This window comes from Myxine glutinosa, chromosome 6 (genome assembly GCF_964187855.1).
Source record: "Myxine glutinosa chromosome 6, kmMyxGlut1.1, whole genome shotgun sequence".
Lineage (NCBI taxonomy): Eukaryota > Metazoa > Chordata > Myxini > Myxiniformes > Myxinidae > Myxine > Myxine glutinosa.
The window spans coordinates 171,820,664-171,847,370 of record NC_136266.1 but is presented as its reverse complement, the minus strand read 5'-3'; the positions used below and the strand labels follow the sequence as shown (position 1 = coordinate 171,847,370).

The window sequence follows — 26,707 nt, the reverse complement described above, 5'->3', positions numbered from 1 at the left end:
GCACAGCCGTCCCCGGCAAAACACCGGGGAATAATGCCCAGCCGACATGACAAAACCTGTTCCCTGCAGGTTACTCGCGTGGCGAAGATGGCGGACGGCTTTCACTCCAACCCGGGCTTGGAGGCCCGGATCCTCCGGAACCTCAATGAGAATACCCAACGACACAGGCTCCACGCACTCCGGCGATATTTCTTATCGCCCGAACTTCCTTTCAAGGACGCAAAGTTCACTCGCACTGTACGTCGAACGCTCGGGCCGGATCTTCAACAACAACATCTGTTTCACGATCTCCTTGCCTCTCTCTTCCCCTTTGCTCCACCTCTTCCGGTCACGATCCGGATTTCCGTCCACATTTTACCAGGAGCGCTTTTAAATCTTTTAACGATAATAACCCTTTCCCTTCAACCACAATCACCAGAATACTTAGAATCAACAACAATAATCATAACAACAACCCTTAGGGCCGAATCCATAACACAGGCATGACAATATGACAAACCATCACTTGAAATGTATTGTATATATAGTCACGTGAAAAAGTAAACGTACACCCCATGTAAAGTTTTGATTTCTTCAACATATTTCAACATACAGCTAATTGATCTTCATTTCAACAATATTGACAGATAAAGATGATATAATATAACAAATATCATGAAACATTTACATTTTGTAGCCCATTGTATAATTTAAATAAACATAAATGCAAATTTCGCATGTGGAAAAAGTAAGTACACCCTTGGCTCTAATAGGTGGTATTGCCCCCTTTGGCAGAAACAACCTCAAGTAGGCGTTTCTTATAACTGTCTACCAGTCTATGACATCGACTGGGAGAAATTTTTGCCCACTCCTCCATGCAGAATTCTTTCAGCTGTGCGATGTTTGAGGGGTTTCATGCATGCACAGCTCGTTTCAAATCCCCCCACAACATCTCGATGGGATTAAGATCCGGGCATTGACTTGGCCATTCCAGAACCCTCCATTTCTTTCTTTTCAGCCATTCTTTGGAGGATTTACTGGTATGTTTAGGGTCATTGTCATGTTGCAAGGTCCACCTTCAGTTGAGCTTCAACTTTCCGACAGATGGCCTCACATTATCCTCAAGCACATTCTGGTACAATGAAGAATTCATCGTGGATTCTATGATGGTGAGCTGCCCAGGCCCAGATGCAGCAAAGCTGCCCCAAACCATAATATTTCCACCACCATGCTTTACAGTTGGTATCAGGTTCCTGTGGTCAAATGCTTTCTTTGGTTTTCGCCAAACATGTCTTCTGGTACTGTGGCCAAATAGCTCTACCTTTGACTCATCTGTCCAGAGCACATTGTTCCAGAAGTGCTGGTCTTTGCCGAGGTGTTCATTGGAAAACTTTAGTCTTGCCGTGATGTTCTTTCTGGACAGCAAAGGTTTCCTCCTGGCACACCTCCCATGCAGATCAAATTTGTGCAGCCTCTTTCTAATGGTAGACTCGTGCACTTTGACATCAACAGTGGCAAGAGCTACCTGTAGGTCCCGTGATGACATTCTGGGGTTTCTTAGAGACTTCTTTCAGCATCTTGCAGTCTGCTCTCGGGCTGAACTTGCTGGGGTGGCCTGGCCTGAACAAGTTGGCAGTTGTTTGGAATCTTCTTCACTTGTAGATGATCTTCCGGACAGTCGAATGATTTATTTCAAATTGTTTGGAGATCTTTTTATATCCCTTCCCAGACTCGTAGGCATCTATAACTTTCTTTCTGAAGGCCTCAGAGAGCTCTTTTGATCGAAGCATGGCGATGCCGCACACTTCAACAACAAAGAGCAAACCAAACTAAATGTCTGAGGTTTAAATAAGACAGGTTCCTCCAAGATCCTCTCTAACGATGTTCTAATCATTTCTAGCTGAGCTGGTGCACCTGACTCTAATTTTAGGTATTTGAAGTAGTGATAAATGTAGGGGTGTACTTACTTTTTCCACATGCGAAATTTGCATTTATGTTTATTTAAATTATACAATGGACTACAAAATGTAAATGTTTCATGATATTTGTTATATTATATCACGTTTATCTATCAATATTGTGGAAATGAAGATCAAATAGCTGTATGTTGAAATATGTTGAAAAAGTCAAAACTTTACATGGGGTGTACTTACTTTTTCACGTGACTGTATATATGTATATGTATAAGTATATACATGTGGCGGGCACAAGGGGCAATAATTCCGCGCACCAGTGGGTGGCGCGAGCGCCCAGGCGGGGACCGATGGCACATGCCCCGCCCTTCGACCGATCGGCCACGCCCGGGGACTAGGCGTGGCTCCAGCACATATATGCGGGCTCTAAGCTCGAGCCCGCTCAGTGCTGCAGTTCGAGCTTTCGAAATAAAGACTCTTTTGTTTTAACAAACGCGTTGTGGCCTACCTCTTTGGCAAGCAAGTTGTGTGTGCGCAGCACCACACTTCATACATATACACTCAACCCTCGGCTATCGCGAACTCAGCTATCGCGTTTATCTGCTATAAAAAAAACTAAAAACGACCTAAAAAACTGCACAAACACGACTATCGCGCCCCAAATACGCGCTATAGCGCACCGGAAATGGTGGGGAAAAAAAAAAATTCAAACAGTCCGGGTGCTACGTCATCACCGAGCGTGGGGTGATTCACGTGCTGATTGGTTGTGACGTCAGGACGTCAGGGGCACTGTGATTGTCCGCCCGGCGCCATTCAAGTGCGCGTCGCCTCAGAGTGAATACTGTATGTACTGTAATAGCAGTGTCTAAACCTTTTTTTTGTGATATAACAATGGCCGATATACCCCGACCCCGACCCCCCACCATTGCCCAGCGTAATGCAGCGGCACCTGCAAGGGAAACCAAGAAGAGGAAGAACTTAACTTACGCTCAGAAATGCGAAATTGTGCAGTTGATCGACAATGGTGAAACAAAGCGAAGTGTAGGAAAGAAATTTGGGATAAATGAGTCAACAGTGCGAGGTATTTACCAAAACCGTGACCATATCAAGGCCCATATGAATCTTGCCTCATCAGATGCAGGTGCCCAAGCTATGCAAAGCCGTAATCAATTGCTCCTCAAAACAGAACAATTACTCGGACGATATCTGGAGAGGCAAGCAAAGCAAAACTTGGCGATTGATACTCGTGAAATTATGGACACTGCCAAGGACATTTATGCTGCTGTGGCTCATAAGATGGGTGTGCAACAACCTCCAGTCTTTCTTGCATCCAAAGGGTGGGTAGATAAGTTCATGTCCCGTCATAAAGTGAAAAGTGTGAAGTGTGAAGATATCTGGCGAGGCGGCAAGTGGGGACAAGTCTGCAGTCCGTGAGTACCCTGAATCTCTAAAAAATATTATTGATGAAGGCCAGTCCACTCCCGATCAAATTTTTAATATGGACGAAACCAATTTCTATTGGAAAGCAATGCCTCGGCGAACATTTATCACTACCAAGTCAGCCAAAGTTCGTGGAAGGAAGGCCATAAAGGAGCGTTTCACCCTGCTGTTCGCTATGAATGCGTCAGGAACGTGCCGCCTTAAACCCACAGTTGTGCATCGAGCTAAACGACCCAGGGCCTACAAAGGATGCAACATGAACAAATTAAATGTGCACTGGTTGACATCAAAGAAGGGGTATATGTCGGCCAAACTTTCCCAGGACTGGCTCAAGGAGGCATTCATTCCCGAGGTTGAGGATTTTTGCAAGTCCCAAAACATAAGGTTGAACATTCTCCTGCTCCTCGACAATGCCCCTGGACATTCGCCACTGCTAAGGGCCGAGCATCCTAATGTGAAGGTCGAGTTTTTGCCACCAAACACGACTTCCTTGATCCAGCCCCTCGATCAGGAGGTCATATCAGTTGTGAAGGCGTCCTATTCCACACGGCAATTTAGGAAGATGCGGCAGGCAACTAAAGACACCGCCGTTATCCAGCAATTGCTCGACAGTGAGGATGAGGATGACATGGTTCAATGGGATACTGAGGCAGAACAAAAAGTGATTCGGTATTGGAAAAACTACAATGTGAAACAGGCTATCGACTTAATGGTAGACTGCTGGAACAATGTTACCCCAGCCACTATCAATCATGCCTGGCGTAACATTTTGGAAGGTCTCCCTGAGGACCGCCAGGTGGCTGTGCCAGGTACGCCACAGACTGTTGAGGCAGAAGTAGAGGCAGCGGCGGAAGAGGCACGCCAAATCCCTGGAGCTGGTTTTGCTGAGACTGGTGAGGACATCCGAGAAATGATACAGCCTGCTGCAGTTACTGTCGACGAAATAATTGAGGAAGATGATGTGGAACAAGAAGAGGACAGTTCAGGAGAGGATGAGGAAGGTGTAAATGTGAGGCGTGAGGGATTATCCATGGCCGACATCAAGAAGATGATAGACTTCGGTTGCCAGCTTCGCCACCTCCTTGAACAAGATTTAACAATCAACAGCGAAGCAAGGTGCTCCTTTATTAATAAGGCACTGGCAGGTTACGAGGAGCAGTATCACGCCCACATCAACTCCCTCCGCCAATGCCAGATCACCGAATTCTTACAGCGTCGCAACGAGGCACAGCCCTCTGTCTTTGACGAGCCCTCTGACGTTGAGGGCTTCTCTGGTGCTACAGCTGACGCAATCCTGGATGAGTTAGAGGCACGTAGGGGTGGTCAATAAGACTCCACCCAAGCCTCGGAACCGACCCAATCATCTAAGCCCCTCATCATCCCCAAAAAGTAAATAAAATGGTTAAAGAAAGTACGTTTTTTATCATTTTATTTTTATTTACATATTGTGATTCTTGTTTTAATGTTTCTTTATATGTTAATGTTTCTTTATATGGTAGAAACACTTGGTAAAAAAAGGGGCAAAAATAGGTTAAATATGTGGTCAATTTGGGGGTCCTGGCACCAATTAGAATTATTACCATACGTTCTTCAGTTCGGCTATCGCGATTTCGGCTAACGCGCACCGATGGCGGCACCAATTAGGCGCGATAGCCGAGGGTTGTGTATATATATATATATATATATATATATATATATATATATATATATATATATATATATATTGTTGCGGATCTCTACGTCGGCCTTCTTCCCCTTAAGAAGGGGGGATTAGTCCCCTTGTCTGTGACTGACCGACGTGAGTCCTGACGCTGCACCGCTCCCTCCGGAGAGGGAGGAGCGCAACCCCGTTCGCGACCGCGGACAGATGTTAATTGCCGAGCAGTTTAGCAACCGCGGCACAAACTATTAACCAGAACTGACCCGATCCTTAACGTTGGCCAAATCGTGCCACAGGTATTCATTGAGGGAAATCACTAAAGCGAAACGGATGTAAAGGAAAGAAAGGCAAGGTAGGAAGAACAAATATAATTTATTCCTCATATTTACACAAATCAAAGGAACCAAGGAAGAAGGAAGAATAAGAAAATAATTTACAGAAGGAGGAAGAACCAGAAGACACAGTGCAACACTAGCTTATTTAAACAGGCTTAACTTATTCCCAGGGACAAGACAGACAGAACGAACTCACTCACACGAATAGGGGTAGATGGATGCCAGGGATCGATGGTTGGGAAGGCAGAGGAAGGGCCAGGCAGACGGTAGGCGTCGAGGTCCGGCTCCCAGCGTGCGCTCCGGTCCACGCTTTTGGGGTCGAGGCGAAAATCCCGGGAAACAGCTCCGCTCCGGGCTGGCAACGAGGAGCCGGCAGCTCCACGTATTCGGCTTCACACCGGCAGCTTGCTTTATTCGTCCTCCGCCTCCTGCGTCTCCGAAGTTCTCTTTACACTCCACAGAATCTGCCTCTTGCCCAGCGCACCTCCCTCAGAACTCTCTCTCTCTCGTCTGGCCCCTTACACATCTCTCTTGGTGGGGGCTGATGCAATGGGTTTTATAACCCCGCCCTCTTGACCCATACCCACTCATCCTTGGTTGGTCGGCAAGGGCTTTCCTGGCTCCACCTTCAGATGACGATGGGCGGGCAACGCCCCTTCTTCGCCGGGCTGACCACGTGCATAATGGAGTCAAATGTAGTTGGTAATGTGGTTGGCAATGCGGTTGGCAATGCGGTTGGCAATGGAGGTTCTGGGGCAATTGAAAGGGGATTCTACCATATTTCCATTTGATGCAATGCAGTGTCAACTAGTGCGAACAGAGCCTTCAACTACATATAATAAGGAGATAACTATTTAAGAGGGTATATGATTGGCTACGTGTATGTATATGGAGTAACTAGGAGGGCGACCTTTGACCTTTACACACGGAGGGTGATATTTACAACAATTCATTACACTTACAACAATACAAAAAAAACCACAACAATTCTCAAATCCACAACACTGCACCCTCATCCTCGAGGCACGTCCTCGGGCCTATAACACTTTAACTTTAGTGTGACACGTAGGTGTAGTTCCCTCTACATTCAACCTGACCCTGAGTGTGACAGTTTTAAAACACAAATAAGTATGTCCCCCTGCTGCATTGCACCCTACCTAACAGATTTACGCCCACAGCTAACCAAATTGCGGAATTGTCTTCAAACTACACATTTACGGTGGGGAGCATTATTTACAATTGACGCTGGTATTTACAAAACTAACCCAGGACCTGTGATTGTTCTTTTTGGGGGGGGGGGGGGGGGAAGACAGCCTGCGCAGCATCGACACACCAGTACCAACAAAGAGCACCATAAAGCACTGGAGTGCACAATCACCACAGTTCATAATAAAAGATAAACAAACCCCTGGTGCTGGTCTTCCTCTTCGGCTCCCTCTTCTGGCCATTATTCTTCCAGATGTTGTCTTTCTTGTTCTTCTTGGTTGCGGCCTATTTGGTGGATATAAAAAAATGCACAAAATGTGTCCGTTTTTTATTTATGGCCCACAGGGGCCGACTATGAGTGGTTCACCTGTGGGCTTGGTGCCACCTCACCGGGTCAGCAAGCAAGATCTTGGGCCATCATGGCCGGTTCCAGCAGAGGGGCCATGCCCCAACCCGTGGGGTCCATAAGTGGTGCTCAGCCACAGACATGTGGTTCATAAGTGGTGCGTAGATGCAGGCGGCTGGTTGCAAGGATTCGGGCACACAATGGCGGACTCACGCACGCTCCCCTCGGTGCCCAGAGAGCACAGCCCTCGGGTGGGATACAGGGGAACAGAAGACAGGTGAGCGAGGGGTAGGGTCACAAGGGTACACATCAAAACAGGTAATGCAGAATGAGGTGCGTACGGAGAGCGAAGTGAGAAAGCTCGTCCCTACCGTACGCCCCCCACATGTGACCTACACTACCCCCCCCTTGCCCCTCCCCGTATTTACAAAAACCTACATATTTACAAATTCGTCACGACTGTCTCGTCTTCCCTATATTTCCCCTATACCAAATTCGTCATCACAATCCCTCTAACCAAAATTTGCCATCACCAATTCATCATCAATCCTCATAAGGAGGGAGAGATGGAACACAACACAATGTCACACCCACGTCATGATGCATCTCACATCCAAACATTTGCACAGAAAAATTAAAACAACAAACCATGGCATGGTGTGGAGCACCGTCGTTACCTCAGGTGAGTGGATGTAGATGGTGCGAGGAGACTTCAATCCTAACTACCTTCTAAATGACTTTAATACACTTTACACTACCCGGGGTCTTTCCCTGCCAAACCATTGGCCAACTTACTCTATGCGGTTTTAAGAACCAAATTTCCATTGACCAAACTGTGGTGCTTCATCAATTTGGGGTCTCACTCCCCCGATTCAACTCCCTGTGCCTTTGCACAATTTCAGGACTGGGTCGTGTGGCTCTCCCAGCAGGTCTACCCACCTGCACACCTCCACCACTGTAGTTGCCTCCGAGCTTACCTGCTCCTTACCCTAACCTATCTAACTGGGGAAGGCCCTCTGGCGCTCTCCCCACTCGGTGCCCTCTCTGGCACTGGGCTACCCGGGTCCGTCCTCCGGATCCTCGGGCCCCATCCACAACTCTACCGGCTCCCAGAGCCCACCTGCGGCCTCACCTGGCCGACATCCTAACAGTGGCGGAGTGCCCATTCAACTACACACACTAACAGGCCACACGCCCAGCCATTTCCACGTCACTAATGCACCCATCCAAACACCATTCTTCCACACGCACCACAGATGCCAATATCCAACCACAATTTACCTACTCCCTCTACCTAACTCTTAAACTACCCTCCCTGGGTATTCGTGATGGGGTCCATCCTCCCCATACACACCTTCGCACCATCCACTCCACTCCACAGTTTTCACCATACTCCCTCCACACCATCCATTCCATACTCCATATATTCCATACAACCATGCTCCATACCTGTATTTGCACACCTGTGCCATCACTCGTACACCTGGTGCTTCCTGCACCCTCCTTCCTCCCAGGACCATTTGGTCAACACAACACTCAATCACCATTACTCACTCATACACTGCTCCATACACCTGTTCACTTGCACACCTGTGCAATCACACCTGGTGCCACCTGCACCCTCCTTCCTCCCAGGCTCCCTCAATCATTCAATACAATGCACAATCAATTATATTCCTCATACGCTGCTTCATACACTTCCACGCTCAATACAACTCACAATCACCTTTTCACAATACACTTCTGAGTACACTTTTAAACACACACACGGCATCATCTGATCTACCTGGTTTCCTGCTAACACTCGGGCTTCCCCGTCGCCCCTTCCATTATTGCGCTCCCTCGTCATTATAATCCAACTACCCTCTCTATGTCCCCACTACCTGTCCAATGTTGCTCCTTAACCTTACCGTTACCTATGGTCATCTCTCGGTCCCTATACATTATCCAAACCCTCCCTCGGCGAGCTTATACTGCCATAAACCCCATAAAACTATTGCTCATGTGCCCCCGCTGTGAGGGATGGTGAATTTGCCATCCCACCACATCGGGCATCTTCTACTATAAATTTCGCTCATCAAATTCCAACCAATCAAAAATTTTCCAATCACAAATTCCCTATCCCTACTAAATGTCCTTTAACTCGAGCCTCGGTGTATCTTTACATGCTCAGAACTTGGCTTCGCCAAGTCGAGCAATGAATGCGGGTGGTTCGTTGCCGGCAGTTGGATCCGTCCGGCATTCGGTGCAGGGAAGGGGGTTCGCTCAGGCCGAGATCCCAAGGTCCACCCCGGCGCGGAGCCTTTCGGCCTCCCGCCTGATGACCCGATCTCGCCCTGCCAGAACGCCTCAACCACAAGGGGTCGCCGTGCCGACCATTCCTACCGGGCCGCCCGCTCCGCTGAGCGGAGCACGGACGCGACCGTTCAGAGCGCGGCCCGGCATGGACCCCGCACGGTGGTTCTTTCGAAACCGCCGCGGTTACGATCCCCGCTGGTTCCCGCTGGTTCCCGCTGCACACAGAGCCCGGCACGAACCGCGGGCTCGCTTCGGCTACAAGTCGATCTAACCGCTATCCCGTTTAACGTCGATGCTCCACTTGCATGCTCACACCACGCATTCCGTTCCTTGCTCACACATCCAGATGTCTCCATGCTCTTCGTCATTGCACCTTCTCTTACACAACACCCAGGGACACTCATTCCGCTCACAGACTTTGTCACACACCTGACCACCGCACACCTTAGCACACACTCGTCGTTCGCACACCTCACCAACACACCTCATCGCGCCCACTCCTCGGTCACATCCTCTGTGACAACCACGGGTGTGCTCTCCTCCGCACACCCAATCACGTGCTCCACTACCAACTCAAGCGTGCATTCCCACACGCGCTCAACCATTCCAGGTGTGCATCCTTCCATTCCAGATGTACATCCTCTCTCACCTGCCACAACCGACTCGTGCTTCGTGTCACTCTCACTACTCTCACCACCACACTCGGTCGCGCATTCACCCTTACTCACAACAGCGCACTCTGTAATCATGCACTCCTCTGTTACACACCGTTTTCGCGCATCCTCTTGCACACACTCTCCCGTTACATCCTCCGTAACACTCACCACAGGTGTGCACTCTTTCGTTACATCCCCTGTAACACTCCCCATCACGCGCTTCCATGTGCCCCACCCCGCACACGCGCTACGACCAACTCACTCTCGACAGCACACTCACTCCTCGGCGCGCACTTTTTCCTCACACACCCCATAGTCGGACATCCTCACACACCTCCCCCTTCACACTCTGTACGTGTCGCACACCTTACCAGCGGCCTCTCACGAACACCCGGGTCTACACCAACACCCAAGCCGACTGAATCTCCCCTCACACCATATACATTTCCGAGTATATCGCCACTCACCTCGGCACCTCGTCTCCGCACCTCCTCCGCCACCTGCAAACTCTTTATTTGGTTAGTAAGCACATCATCATGATTTGAGTACAGACCTTGAACCAATTCCATCACTTCCTCCTTTATCTCCCTCTTAGTTTCCCTCCGTCTCTTCTTAATTTCACTCACCCCCTCTTCCACATCCTCTAACTTTTTCTTCACCTCTTTCATTTCCCGGTGCGCCCCCTCAATTTCTTCCTCTAATGCCACCTTAGTCGTCTCTATGTGCGTCCTCACCTCCCGTTCTTTCATCTCCATTGCCTCCGTTACCTCGTCCAACCTCTTTGTCAACCCCTCATGTACCATCCGACATTCCCTCTTTGTCGCTATGAGTTCGTTCTTTATCTCCTTCTGCGTCGCCTTTAACCCCCCGATTATTGCAGTGTTCTTTTCCACCTGCTCCACTAATTCCTTTTGTCCCACCGTCAGCTGTTCTACTCCCCGTGTCAGGTCCTCTCTGCCCCCCTGTAACCAAGCCGTATTATTCCTCACCTCTTTCTCCATACGCTCCTCACCTCGCTTTACCTCGTCGCGTACCCCCGCAAACTCCTCGCTCACACCTCGTCTGATCTCCTCCCCCATTTCTCCCATCTCATTGGTCGATGCTGCCCTCATCTGTTCCAAATCATTCCTCCGGGCATCCAATTTAGTTTCTAACCCGATTTTCACCTCCTCTATCTGATCTCTCATCTGCTTAATTTCCCGGGCGGATTGCTCCCCTATTTCCCACAATTTGCCTTCCATTGTGTTTTCTAACCCCCCTAACCCATTCTTCACCCCCTCCATCTGGTTCTCCTGGGCAGCCATTCTATTTTCCAACCCCGTTAACCCCTCCTTCATTTCCCCCATTTGATTACCCATGTCCTCCAGTTGTCCCCCTAATTTACCTTCTAGCCCTTCCAACCTGTTGTCCAACCCCTCAAATTTGGCTTCTAGCCCCCCGATTTTGCCGTGGAGCCCCCCGATTTTGCCGTCGAACTCCCCGATTTGGTTTTCCAATCCCCCAAATTTACTGTCTAGCCGTTCACTGGTACCCCTTGCTTCGTCCCTCATTTGGCTTTCCATCCCTTTGAAATTATCATCTGTTTTTACCATAAAGGCTATCATCTGTTTCATAAACAGGTCCAAATTCATTGGTGGCGCTGGCTCAGCTGCCGCAACCACGTGCGCGAGGGCGCCATCTTGTGCACCTGATACCCCCTCAACCACATCTTCATTGCTCTCCTCCTCCCTCTCCCCCATATACATTTCCCTGGGGTCCTGGGTCGATTCTACCCCCTCTAACTCCCCAACCGGCATCCGATCACCTTGACCATCCATGACACGATTTTTAAATTTAAGATGTTAAAATAAAATTGTGGGCCACTCGTAATTTGAGCGCGCTAAGCGCGCTTCAGGTCCGAATCTCGCTCCCGACACCAAATGTTGCGGATCTCTACGTCGGCCTTCTTCCCCTTAAGAAGGGGGGATTAGTCCCCTTGTTTGTGACTGACCGACGTGAGTCCTGACGCTGCACGCTCCCTCCGGAGAGGGAGGAGCGCAACCCCGTTCGCGACCGCGGACAGATGTTAATTGCCGAGCGGTTTAGCAACCGCGGCACGAACTATTAACCAGAACTGACCCGATCCTTAACGTTGGCCAAATCGTGCCACAGGTATTCCATGAGGGAAATCACTAAAGCGAAATGGATGTAAAGGAAAGAAAGGCAAGGTAGGAAGAACAAATAGAATTTATTACTAATATTTACACAAATCAAAGGAACCAAGGAAGAAGGAAGAATAAGAAAATAATTGACAGAAGGAGGAAGAACCAGAAGACACAGTGCAACACTAGCTTATTTAAACAGGCTTAACTTATTCCCAGGGACAAGACAGACAGAATGAACTCACTCACACAAATAGGGTAGATGGATGCAAGGGATCGATGGTTGGGAAGGCAGAGAAAGGGCCAGGCAGATGGTAGGCGTCGAGGTCCGGCTCCAAGCGCGCGCTCCGATCCACGCTTTTGGGGTCGAGGCGAAAATCCCGGGAAACAGCTCCGCTCTGGGCTGGCAACGAGGAGCCGGCAGCTCCACGTATTCGGCTTCACACCGGCAGCTTGCTTTATTCGTCCTCCGCCTCCTGCGTCTCCGAAGTTCTCTTTACACTCCACAGAATCTGCCTCTCGCCCAGCGCACCTCCCTCAGAACTCTCGCTCGTCTGTCCCCTTACGCATCTCTCTTGGTGGTAGCTGATGCAATGGGTTTTATAACCCCGCCCTCTTGAGCCATACCCACTCATCCTTGGTTGGTCGGCAAGGGCTTTCCTGGCTTCACCTTCGGATGACGATGGGCGGGCAATGCCCCTTCTTCGCCGGGCTGACCACGTGCGTAATGGAGTCAAATGTAGTTGGTAATGCGGTTGGTAATGCGGTTGGCAATGCGGTTGGCAATGGAGGTTCTGGGCAATTGAAAGGGGATTCTACCTTATTTCCATTTGATGCAATGCAGTGTCAACTAGTGGGAACAGAGCCTTCAACTACATAGAATAAGGAGATAACTATTTAAGAGGGTATATGATTGGCTACGTGTATGTATATGGAGTAAGTAGGAGGACGACCTTTGACCTTTACACACGGAGGGTGATATTTACAACAATTCATTACACTTACAATACAAAAAAAACACAATTCTCAAATCCACAACAATATATATATATATATATATATATGTACTAGCTTGGCTCGGCTCGCTACGCTCGCCTCACCAAGCGTCGATACAATTGAAGTTGAAAAAAAAAAATTCCCCCCCCCAAAAAAACAAAAACTACCCTGAGGACATACCGACGGGAGAGATATGTGCATTCCAGAAGTTTGGTACGATTTCACAAAAGTTTGAGAAAGTAGTTCAGTGACAACACAGGACAGGACAGACGCTGCACAAATATATATATATATATATATATATATATATATATATATATATATATATATATATATATATATATATATATATATATATATATATATATATATATATATATTGTAACGAATGTGAAAAGTATGGTTTTGTTGTGTTTTAACTGACCCTTGTAGAGTAAATAAGATCGAAAGACGTCCCCCTAGTTAATTCCATGAACCTACAGACAGGCCACGATATATCTTTTTAAATAGTTTATTTCCTTATTCTATGTAGGCTAAATATGTGTTTCCCACTAGATTGACTCTGCATTGTATCAAACGAAATAAGCATAGGCCCCTTTCAATTTCCCCAATCATCTCCGCTCTCCAAAGTTCCTTTCAAAAGCGGTGCGAGTGGTGTTCAATCCCGCAAGCCGCCATTGCCCATGTGCTAATCTCGGAGAAGAGGGGGGTAGGAGCCGCCAACTCACGGGCGTGGCACGTCGTCATGATCAAAGGGGGAATCGGACAGCCCTAACAGCCAACCAGCACCGCGGTGAGCGACCCGGTAGGCGTGCCCTCGCAGCCGGCGGCTTGATTCCGACCCGAGTAATAAAAGCGACTGGAGGGACTGCTTCGGCAGATGAGAGAAGAGATGAGAGGAGAGATGAGCTGTGAGATGAGATGAGAGAAGAGATGAGAGGCGAGATGAGCTGTGAGATGAAATGAGCTGAGAGATGAGAGACGCTCCAAACCAAAAAGGAGAGGTACTTGGAGATGAAACAAGCTTTGGAGAGACGCGCTGAGAGGAGGGAGACGGCTCCACCAGAAGGAGGAGCAGGTGTGACCGAGCCAGCGCGTGACGTCCACAGAATCAGCAGCGTCGACGCGACCGAGGGTTTTCCCGCCAAAAAGGAGCTGCTACCTCCAGCCCTGCCGGTTGCAGGGACCTGACCCTGCCTCCCTCTCCAGCAACCCACCTCCGCCATTCCTGCCTGCAATTTCCCCCGTGTAAGTGTGAACGTCGTCTGTCCTAATCGTTGTCCTGGGGTTAAGTAAATTGAATAGTATAAGCTAACGATTCACTGTGTGACTGCTTCTTCCATCCATTGCTTGTAAATAACTTTGATAGCTCCTTCTTTTTGCTTGTGTGTATAATAAATCCTGTTATTCCTCCGTACTCTGTCTTCTTCTCTCTTCCTTCTCTTTCGGTCGCTTTAGAGGTTTCCAAATTGAATATCTGTGGTGCGATCTGGTCAACGTTGGGGGAGTCGGGCCAATCGGGGATCCTGTAATGGTCGCGGTTGACCATCCGCTCGGCCCAAAGTAACATCTTGTCCGCGACCCGTAATATGTATATATATATATATATGTATATATATATATATATATATATATATATACAGTATATATATATATATATATATATATATATATATATATATATATATATATATATATATATATATATATATATATATATATATATATATATGTATATATATATATATATATATATATATATATATATATATATATATATATATATATATATATATCGTATCAGAATATCGGTGTTGTGTCGATATCGGCTATTTTTCGGTAGGCCTAATCTATATCGGCAGATTACAATAAGTGTACAGTTCCGATGACCGATTAAAGTTCTACTGTACTTGATAGAATATTCAAACCTTGAGTAGCTTTACCAAACAACCAACCAAGTAGTAAACCCCAAACCTTGAGTAGCTTTCACCCTTGTTTAGAGCGAGTTTCAATAAACAAATTAAACAAAACAACGTTGCACCCACTGCTTTAGAAGCAGCTGCGAGTGCAAAGCAAATTGCGACGGCTTCTACTGTACCCCCGTAACTTCCTGATGGAGTATGGCGCTTCCTGACTTCCTGGTGGAATATGTCTTGACGTCATACGTTCCAGGCTGCATCAAAGTGTCAGTTAAATTAATTTTTTCCGAATTTCAAAGGTGACTCACAGTATTTTGGTTCCCCGAGGAAAATGAGGAACATTTTACATGCAGTTTGTAAAATTATTGCTTCATTCGTTAATTCGACCATATGCTGTTTAAAATTATTTTATTGTGTCGGTATTTTCCTTCATATGTTTGTTTCATTAATTTTGCCATATCGTCAGTCATACTACCCACTGCATGAGTCCTTCCACCTCCTTTACGTTCCACATCCCTCACGCCAGTCTGGCTGGGTCATACTAAACACCGCCCGGAGACGCTCGGAGATGCTCGCAGAAACGTTTTTAGCAAATGAACTTTTTTTTACCAGTCGGAACTGTTCTTGAGTTCAATTCCACTGTTTAAATTTTGAAAATCGGTTCACAATAAGAGTTTATAGACCATTGTGGCGGACACGAAAGCCCACTGGCGTGGTGACATCATTCCGCGCACCAAGTGGGCGGCGGCCACGCCCGAGGGGTAGGCGTGGCCTTACGATATAAACCAGGCGCGCAGCCCGGAGCGCGCCAGTGCTACAGTGACCTATTGTCAATAAAGACACTTTTGTTTTAACTGCTTCCTCCTGCTTCCTCCTTGGTAGCAAGTCGCGCGCGTAGCACCTCGCTTCATTGGTGACCTCGACGTGATGGGTAGCCGTCACTGACCACCCGAACCCGCCACAGCCATGGCAACCAACGCGGTAGCGATAAAGCTCCCCGAGTTCTGGGAAGCTCAGGCGGAGATCTGGTTCCTGCAGGCCGAAGCCCAGTTCAGGCTTCGACGCATCACGGCGGACGAGACACGCTACTGCCACGTGGTCGCCTCCCTCGGGGCCGGCGCAGCCGCCCGCGTCGTGTCGGTCCTAAGGAACCCACCAGCCGATGACATGTACGAGGCGATCAAGCGTCTCCTCCTCGCCACGTTCGGCCTCACGGTGGACGCACGGGCCGATCGCCTCTTGGACCTCCCCGAGCTCGGTGACACGCGACCGTCGGTCCGAATGGACCATATGCTGTCGCTCATGGGCGACGAAACCCCAAACGCTCTATTCCGGGTGTTATTTCGACGCCAGCTGCCGGCACGAGTACGCCTCGCGTTGGCCGGTTTCGCGACAACGGAGCCCCGCACGCTCGCGGCCTAGGCCGACAAGTTCTACGCGGCTTTGGACACTCAGGCGAGTTTCGGTGCGGCCGTAGCGGCTCCCGAGCCCGAAACTGCTGCGGGTGCCCACGCCTACTATGCGATGCACCGCGTAGCCGCTGAACCTCCTGCGGGTGCCCACCCCTACTCCGAGGGGCGCCTCGTGGCGGCCACCACGCCCCGCCCACCACCACCGCGGAAACCGTGGCCTCCGGCTTCGCCGCAAACCTGGTGCCATTTCCACGCTAGGTTCGGCCACGAGGCCCGGCAATGTCGCCCACCGTGCTCATTCGGCAGGTCGGGAAACACCCGGGCCGGCCCTCGGTGGTGGCACTGAGCACCGGCCGATTAAACAGCCTCCTGTACATAACGGACACCTTATCCGGGCGCCGTTACCTGTGCGACACGGGAGCGCAGGTGAGTGTCGTTCCCACCGGTACGTCCGACAAGCAGTCCGCGGGCCGGGGCCCCACGCTGCTTGCTGCCAACGGTACGCCCATTCGCACGTACGGAAAACGCTGCCTTTCTCTGCGGTTCGGAGGGCAGGTTTTCCGATGGTCGTTCGTGACTGCCGACGTGCCTATGGCATTGCTCGGCGCGGACTTCCTCTGTGCCAATGGCCTGTTGGTCGACGTCAAGCACAGAAGGCTTGTCCAGGCTGAGACGTTCAGCTCGCTCGTTGCGCGCTGCCCGCCTCGTTGAGCAGCTCACGGAGAGGCTCATCGAGCGGCTCTCCGAGCGGCTTGCTGAGCGGTTCGGTTCCGGCCAGGTTCATCTGCACGCTTCCGGCAGCGGACGAATTCACCCGCCTCCTCGCCCGTTTCCCGGCCCTCACGAGGCCCACCTTCTCGGCGGGGACCGTCAAGCACGGGGTGGAACATCACATCCCCACCGCCGGGCCACCGGTCTATGCCCGGGCACGCCGCCTCGAGCCGACGAAGCTCGAGGTAGCTAAAGCGGTGTTTGCTACGCTGGAGCGGCTCGGCATCGTGCGGCGCTCCGAGAGCGCTTGGGCGTCGCCGCTCCACATCGTGCCCAAGCCCGGCGGGGGATGGCGACCGTGCGGGGACTACCGCCGTCTCAACGATGCCACCACCCCCGACCGCTACCCCGTCCCCAATATTCAAGACTTTTCCGCCCGCTTGGCGAATATGTCCTTCTCGAAGGTGGACCTCATACGCGGTTACCACCAGGTCCCCGTCAGGCCGGAGGACATCCCGAAGACGGCTGTCATCACGCCGTTCGGTCTTTTCGAATTTCTTCGGATGCCCTTCGGTTTGAAGAATGCGGCTCAGGCGTTCCAACGCCTCATGGACAGCGTCTTGCGCGACTTGGATTTCGTCTACGTCTATCTGGATGACATCCTCGTCGCAAGCGCGCCCCACGAAGAGCACCTACACCATCTCCGCACACTCTTCGAACGTCTGGGCCAGCACGGCCTGATTGTGAACCCCGCCAAGTGCCGGTTCGGTGTCGCTGAAATCGACTTTTTGGGGCACCGCGTCACCAGGCACGGGGCCGTCCCCCTACCGGCCAAGGTGGAGGCGGTGAAGGGGTTTCCACGCCCCCGCACGATCAGGGGGCTCCAGGAGTTCCTGGGCATGGTAAACTTTTACCACTGTTTCCTGCCCCGCATCGCCCAGCTCCTGCGCGCCTTGCACGAGGCCCTCCGAGGGAAGCCGGGCAAAGGTGACGTCACCTGGACCGAGCAGATGGACGCGGCGTTCGTGGGCGCGAAGCTCGCCTTGGCTAACGCCACCATGCTCGCGCACCCGGCGCCCGATGCACCGATCGCCCTCACCACCGACGCCTCGGACTACGCGGTGGGTGCGGTGCACGAGCAATGGGTGCGTGGAGCTTGGCAACCGCTGGCGTTCTTCAGCCGGCAGCTTCGCCCGCCCGAACGCCGGTACAGTACCTTCAACCGCGAGTTGCTCGGGCTCCACCTGGCGGTCAGGCACTTCCGCCATATGCTCGAGGGCCGTGCGTTCACGGCCTTCGTCGACCACAAGCCACTGGTGTTCGCGATGGGCAAGGTCGCCGAGCTGTGGTCAGCCCGGCAGCAGCGTCACCTCTCGGCCGTGTCCGAATACACGACGGACATCCGGCATGTCGCGGGGAAGGACAACCCGGTGGCGGATTGCCTTTCCCGGTCCGTTGCCCACGCGGTCCACCTCGGCATCGACTATGCCCGGATGGCGGCGGACCAGGCCGCCGACCCCGACGTCCAGGCCTTGCGGACCACCGTTACGGGCCTCCCCGTCACCGAGGTGCCGTTCGACGGCGTGGGCACGGCCCTCTGGTGCGACGTCTCCCTCGGGCGGCCTCGCCCCATCGTGCCCGCGGGCTGACAGCGCCAGGTTTTTGACGCCATCCACGGCCTGTCCCACCCGGGCACGAAGGCCTCCCAGAGGTTGGTCGCCGACAGGTTTGTCTGGCATGGCCTCCGGAAGGCTGTCCGCGGCTGGACCAGGACGTGCCTCACGTGCCAGCGCGCGAAGGTGCACCGGCACACCCAGGCCCCATTGGCCCCGTTTACGGTGCCGGAACGTAGGTTCGACCACGTTCACGTGGACCTGGTGGGACCTCTGCCCCCCTCGCGGGGTTTCACCCACGTCCTGAAAATGGTGGACCGCACCACCCGGTGGCCGGAGGCCGTGGCTTTGGCGTCAACGACGTCGCGCAGGCGTTCATCGCCACCTGGGTCGCCCGGTTCGGCGCCCCCTCGGACATCGCGTCCGACCGCGGCCCCCAGTTCACCTCGGAGCTCTGGGGGGCGGTCGCGCGGGGGCTCAGGGTCCAGCTGCACCGCACCACGGCCTACCACCCCCAGGCCAATGGCCTGTGCGAGCGGTTCCACCGCTCATTGAAGGACGCGCTCTGGGCCACCCTCCGCGACGGCGGCTGGGTCGACAGGCTCCCCTGGGTCCTGCTGGGCCTCCGGACGGTGCCCAAGGACGACTTGCGCGCATCCGCGGCGGAGTTGGTCTTTGGACAACCGCTGCGGGTGCCGGGCGAGTTCCTCCCCGACCCCACGGCACCTTGGTCCGCGGCGCAGGAGCGCTCCGCACTGCAGTAGACCGCCCGGAGGTTCGCCCCGGTGCCGACGGCGCACCACGGGCACCCACCCACACACGTCGCCCCGGAGCTTCGCACCGCGGAGTATGTCTTCGTCCGACACGACGCCCACCGGACACCACTGCGGCCCCCGTACGACGGGCCTTTCCGCGTGCTGGAGACCGGGGTGAAATACTTCACCTTGGACATCGGCGGTACTCCCGAACGCGTCTCGGTGGATCGACTCAAGCCAGCCCACCTCGACGTGGACCACCCACCGGTTGATCTTGTGCGTTGTTACTTGGCAAAAAAACATTTTTTTTTTTTGCAAGTATGATCGTGTGTTTGTGTGTGTGTGTGTGTGTGTGTGTGTGTGTGTGTGTGTGTGTGTGTGTGTGTGTGTGTGTGTCCGCTCACTAAAACTTGCCCACAGGTCACAATTTTAAACCGATCTTCACAAAACTTCACCAAATGGTAAAGTTCGTGGTCTGACAAAATCCTATATATTTTTGAGGTCAAAAGGTCAACATAGGCCAAAGGTCAACCACATTTTTGCGAATTTCTAAAATCCTCGATTTTCAACCGATTGACTTGAAATTTGATTAGGATTTACATATCGGCTAACTGAATTCAACCTCCAACTATTTTTGAGATCAGCATTGGGAAAAAGATCAACATAGGCCAAAGGTCAACCACTTTTTTTCCAATTAAAAAAATCCTCAATTTTCATCCGATTGAGAATGGGATTTATATATCAGTTAACTGAATTCAACCACCAACTATTTTTTGATCAACATAGGTCACAAGGTCAACAAAGGCCAAAGGTCAACAACGTCAGATTTCTAAAATCCTCAATTTTCATCCAATTACATTTAAATTTGAAGACGATTTTCATACCCGCTAACGGAAGTCGATCACCAACTATTTTTAATATCAAAATATGCCAAAAGGTCAACATAGGCCAAATTTATAAAATCCTCAATTTTCATCCGATTGACTTGAAATTTTAAGAGGATTTGCATACCAGGTCACTGAATTGAACCACTAATTATTTTTGAGGTCATCATTGGTCAACAACTTGTTTTAGAAATTTTGCAAGTATCGTGCTATGCACGACATATTTCTTGTTTACTTTTTTTGAATAATGTGACAATCCACACACCTCCCCTTCTAAAAAGATGCACCATTTGAAATCTTCCATCTTTATGATTTGCAACTGGAATGACTAAGAATACTCCTTCTGAGAATACATGCCATTTTATTTATTACCTGCAAGATAAAAGTATTTTTGAGAATAAAATGCATTTGAGATGGTCAAAATTATAACCCAGAACCTGGTTGATTATTTCATGAAGTAGCTCCACATCCATTGCACATGAATAATAATTAATATATTATTTGTTGACGTTTTATAACTGTGGAGTGAATCTTATGTGTGCAACACAGGGTGGTTTTCACACAGAAGAAGAGATGTGCATTGCCTATCTTCACTACTACCCACGCATTACCCTCGCTCGTTGCCGAAGTAACTACGATGCGACTGAGCTGATGTCTGACTTCCTTTCTGCTAATATGAAAAGCAAGTGAGTGATTTTTTTTTTATGACTTCAACAAATACCTGTATCCAATAAATTAATTATACCAAGTAAATATTTGAAGTATCCTTTGTAAGGAATATACTTAGCATAACACCATAAAATCACCATAAGTTCATCCATGAACACTTGGGGGAGTGGAGGGGGGACTTTCAGCAAAGACTTTCAGGGTTGGAACAGTTTATTTGATGGTGCAACCTCGTGAGCGTGCCAAAGTCTGAAGCCTCGACCTAGTGTCAAGTGTGCTTATATCTTCTTTATTTATTAGACATCCTACAGAAGTGAATGAATACTCGTTTTACTCTGCGTGTGTTCCACATCACATGCAGCGAATTGCACCTCCCTGAGCTTTGCAGTTATTGTTATTTTAAAAAAAAACGCTTCTGTGCACCCCCCTTGAAGCTCAGTTTTGAGGCCACCATCTACAATTCCAATGTAAAAGATATAATTACTCTTTTATGGAAAATGTTTTTCGAGTTTGTTTTATGCTCAAAAATAGACCGCAGTGAACACACATTCATGTTAAAATATTTGCCTTTAAAACAATCCCTTATGACAGACATCTGTACAAACACACAAACTGATATAGTGGTTTATATGGTAGATAGCATTTCAATTTGTTTATTTTTATTCTTGGTTTGCGTTTTACAGAAGCTGTGTTGTTATGCCGAATACAACAAATGTATGCAAGAAATATTTAACTGTAATGTCACAAGTTGACTGGAAAAAGGACACGATTGAGACGTTTCAAGAAATAACGAGCAGAGTTTCATACGAGGTCAAGCAATACATGACTGTAACCGTAAGTGCAGTTTTTGTTGATACTTTTTATTGCAGTAGCTAACATTAAAAAAGAAAGTTGAACAACATTTTAAAAAATTGGTGCAAAAAAATATTAATATGTTGAATAATATCATTATTTTTCAAAAGGGACAATGGCAGTACAGTGCAACAAAGTTACCCGATTTCGTACAGCAAGAAGTTCATCAACGCAAAACATCCTCGAAGAATTCTAAAAGTGAAGGTGCTGTTTGTGTTCTACCGTCGTGGTGGGCAATGATCGTGTTTCTCATAGTTTCCATCATAATGCAAAAATAATCCATCATCTTGTGCAAAATTAATTTCACTCCAGGGATATTGCAAAACCAACGAGTAGGGTGATACAACAGCACAACAACTTGCAAACCCTCTCTTTTTCAATCATTTATACTATTCTTTCTTATTTCCTCCAATACTGTAATTTTAACTTTATATTGTGCTGTTTAAAGAATAACATAACAAGAAAACGTCATGTGGAGCACGATACTTGCAAAATCGCCCCCAAAACCCAAAAGTTTTCCATTGATACAGCAAATTATCCATTTAATCAATATTAAAATTGACGATCTTGATCAAAGCTCGGGTCAAGAGGATGAAAAGTTACGATTTTTCAGATGAAAAATAATGATTTTGGAAGTTTAACCTTGAGTTGACCTTTGACCTTTTGACCTAAAAAAAAGTTGGTTTCCCAATTTAGTGAGGCAATATACAAATGCTGTTCAATTTCGAAGTCAATTGGATGAAAATTGATAGGTTTTCAGATGAAAATTGATGATTTTGGAAATTAGACCTTGAGTTGACCTTTGACCTTTTGACCTCAAAAATAGTTGGTTTCCCAATTTAGTGACTCGATATACAAATGCTATTCAATTTTCAAGTCAATCGGATTTAAAATGGTGATTTTAGAAATTTGACCTTCAGATGACCTTTGACCTCAACATCAATAGGCTTCTCAATTGAGACGACCTATAACAACTTCGTGAAGTTTCGTGATGATCGGTTTAGAATTGTGACCTGTAGGCCTGTGACAAACAAACAAACAGACAGACAGACAAAGGGATGAAAAATCGGTCCGAGACCGAGGACTTGCCGGAATGTACTTTTTTTTTAATCGGCCATTTTAGATCATTAAAAGTAAATAATGACCTCTGCCAAAGTTCAAGCAACGTGGGTTTAATCTCGACATGAGAGAATTCCACATAGCTATTTGGGTGGTGTATAAGCTAACAGATCGCTGTCTCCATCGATCTTGCCAAGGCCGTAACACCTATCGGCTCAAAATCCTTTTAACTGTTGACTTGGTAGTTTTTACAATGAAGGAAACACGTATCGGGAGTACATATGACATAGCGATTGTGAATGTCACAGCTCTGAGGCGTCTTTCGCTTCACATCACAGTGACGGCGAGCACAAACATGGCGGCTGTAAGATTAAAATATGGCTTCAAGTCCCCTCACCACCCCAAAGCCTTCAACCAGACATATTAACACGCTCCTCCCCCTTCATTCCCGTTCTTCAAAGCAAAGCGGTAAAAATTGTTGTATCGCCATTATATATTACTAGCAACAGTACCTGCCCTAAGGGTGGGGCTTCAATTGGGAGGCGCAAATGATTGGCTGACCATCGTTTTGGGTGACCTTGAGCTTGACCTTAGGCCGAGAGAGTTAAAAATTGGGCACAGTCTATTCCAGGGCAAGGCAAATATGTGTGTAAAGTATGGCGATGTAGACGTAGTACTGCGCACAAACAGACAGCCAGACAAATCAACCAACTAACATACTTGCCGGAATCTATTCCGGCAAGTAACAAACAGACAGAACCACAAACGCAACCGACCAATATACTTCAAAAATCTTCGATTTTGCAAGTAATAATATAATACATTTATTCTGGTTGTTTGTTTCTCTGTCGGTCTATCTGACAATTTTCTCATAAACTACTCGACCAGGGACCATAAAACCCATTTCAGTATAAGGGTCTTTGTCCTAGGACTTCCTGTTGCATATTAAGTTTTCCCATTCCGAATGACGTTGTATGGTTTTTTTCATTTTCCTTGCTTATCCGCTATTTTTTAGTGAAAAATCGTGAGATGACGTAATATCGCGAGATTGTAAATTAAACGTGTTTTATTTAATTTTAACATTGTTCCTAACAAACGAGAACAGGAATGTTGTTAACAATGAGAAGAAAGTCAAAGATATTGTGTATTGTGAAATTGTGAAAATTGTGTAAACATTGTGAAAGTTCCATCCTTATTTGCTTTTAACATTGTTCTTAATGAAAGAGAACAGGAACAACGCAGGCATGTTTTTAATCATTCAGGCATTCATCTTCATGCTCCTGGAATTTTAGACTCTCATTTGCGCCGAATTCAATTCACATGTTTAATGCCAATGTGAAAAGGGTGTGATGCACCATTTTTGAATGAATTGCCAGTGGATGAAAAATTTCCATGTTTCACATGCACAATATAAACAGTGTAATAAAATGAAATGATGGACTAAATGGCCTCCTCCCACACCAAAGTTTATTGTGTATCTTTGTGTAACATTGTTAAGAATGGGAAGAAAGGGGGAGGGGAGAACAGAGGGTTGAGGTTGAGGGGACAAATAATTGGGAAAGGGGGGTTGAGGTGCTGAGAAAAGTGTGAGGAGGGGAGAATGGGGGGCAGGGAGGTTTTGAGGACTTGAAGATGAAAGGGGGAGAGAAGGATATAGGGATGGGTGGGCCAGAGTCAGGAGAAGGAGGTTGAGGAATTGGGGGAGGGAGTTGAGGACTTAGGTTGGGAGGGGAGTTTGCACACTTGGGCTTTTTGGGGAGGGGGGTTAGAGTATATAACTTGAACAATAATGGGGGTGTTGAGGACTTAGTTTGTGCGGGGAAGGGAGGGATTGTTGAGGACTTGAAATCACATTTCACATCACGCATAACTTTTGTGGGTCCCTGCAAGTTATTTCAGTAAAACAGTTGTAATTTAACCTTTTAATTAATAATTATTGGAATTAGGAATGCATAAATGGATGTTAATATTGCTCTGATATTAACATTTAATAACTGTGAAAATGTTTCACAGTTTAGACAAATTCCACATATAGCAAGTTTACTTTGTGTGTACAACATGTGCAATGATTCTGCGTTTACAATAAAATATATACAATGGATGTTGTGCTGTCCTCTTCTTACCACTGCTGCTCTAATGGTTCTAATCATTAACCATTCTCCTGGGGTTCACTGTCCTCAAACCTATTTGGGCTCGAAACTTTCAGGAACCGGTTGGCCATGCCTGATGTTTGAATTGAGGTAGCAGGAATTTAGAATTTAATCAGGATCCTGGCGATAACTCATCGATTTTGTGAAAGACACTGACATATTTAACTTTCACAAACAGATGCTAGCAGACAGTAAACCCTTGCTAATGTCCATCTGAGAATGGCAACCTTTGTGAAGCAATGTCTTGCCTGCAAAGCACAAATCTGACAGTTCATCAAACCCAGGCTTGACTGCTCAAAGGTAAGTGTGCTACCTCACCTCCATCATGTTGGACCAGCTATATATTGTTACGGGCTTCGGGGATGAGGACCTGAGTCCCAAACGTCACTCCTGACTAGGTGCATTATAGGGTGACGAATGGCAGCGACCCCAAGTCCTATTCCCAACCCGCCGGGCCGAGGTCCGCAAGCTGGCCGAGCGGTTTTTGGAAGCTTGAACTTTTGGTTTAGTGCAAGGAGTTTAAACTGCCACACTGTCAGCTCAGGGGAGCTTGCAAACCGATCCGAAAAAGGTCAATGAAACAAAATGAAATACAATCGATTTACTTCAAATAAAGCAAAACACCACAATAAACAAATCATACAAAAGTATGACAGACTTAATTAATTAATAATGACAGACTGAAACAACTAACACAGGCCACATACAACCGATACGAAAGGCCGACACAACATCCACACACAACACTCTATCTAACCCAGGGAAGGAAAGGTAAGCAAAGTAATAGCCGGCGAAGCCGGTGTTGTGAATGAACACGTACGTATTATGTTGAAAAGCCAGATTTTGCTGAATCCTTTGAGAATTCCAAGCTTTGACGCACCAAATCGCTCCATGGAGGCCGCCATCTTGCGGATGCGGAAGTATGCATAAACAATTGCGAAAAAGTTCAATAGGAGTTTGTTTCACCCGCCTTTTTTTGATTCACAATCTTATGCACCTCTAATTTGTAATTAAAATACTTTAAGACCAACCTCGTTCCCCGGGCCCGCACGGGCCCTGGTTATCTTCAACGAAAATCTTCACCAAACACTGGAACCAATGAGATTCGAACATTTGAAAAAATATTTCAAAAAAGCTTATAAAATTTCTTAAAATAGGCCCTGAGCTAGCACATCGTATAGTTACTTCCTTGAGCTTCTTGTGACATTTATTGTATGTAGGTATTGCCATTGGGGAGGACTGTCTGCTCTTCTCTTTTACCAACTCTTACCAGGTACGGTACCTACTACACCTACCTACTACCAACTACCTAACCCACATATGCCATAGGGATGGGTAAAATAGTGGCAAGAGGCTTTGGCTTCGCCGGCTCATTGCGGCTTTGCAGTCGGGTCATATTAAAATCATATTCGCAGGGAATTTAAATAAAATGGGGTTTGAGGATGGGATGGAATGGGGTTCAGGCCTGTTTGAAGAGCAGCTTCATCAGCGTTCGTCATACTCATAGCGGGCTTGGCAGGAACCAAGATTCATAAATGCTCTGCAATCCCTTTCTCCTTTCATCAACCTCCTTCATACAACAGCAAATCCCACAGCTCAGAAAGATCGGAGAGGTCGAGTCTTTCAGTTTCACACCAACAAGCTCTCCGAAGCCGTTCATACCACGAGCAAGGATCGCTTTTTACCACCCCAAAGGAGCGCTGTTTTCCACACAAT

General features: G+C 48.2%; 1 protein-coding gene across 2 annotated transcripts in view; it reads left to right on the top strand.

The window, feature by feature from the left end:
• Positions 1-24,940, top strand: part of LOC137428970 (DBH-like monooxygenase protein 1) — a 95,024-nt gene extending 70,084 nt beyond the window's left edge. For both annotated transcript variants that reach the window (XM_068118900.2, XM_078780886.1), the window contains 3 exons: positions 20,814-20,950; positions 21,614-21,764; positions 21,893-24,940. In XM_068118900.2, coding sequence (XP_067975001.2) covers positions 20,814-20,950; positions 21,614-21,764; positions 21,893-22,060 — 456 coding nt within the window. In that variant the 3' untranslated portion in view covers positions 22,061-24,940. The remainder of the gene's footprint in view (positions 1-20,813; positions 20,951-21,613; positions 21,765-21,892) is intronic.
• Positions 24,941-26,707: the final 1,767 nt, after the last annotated feature.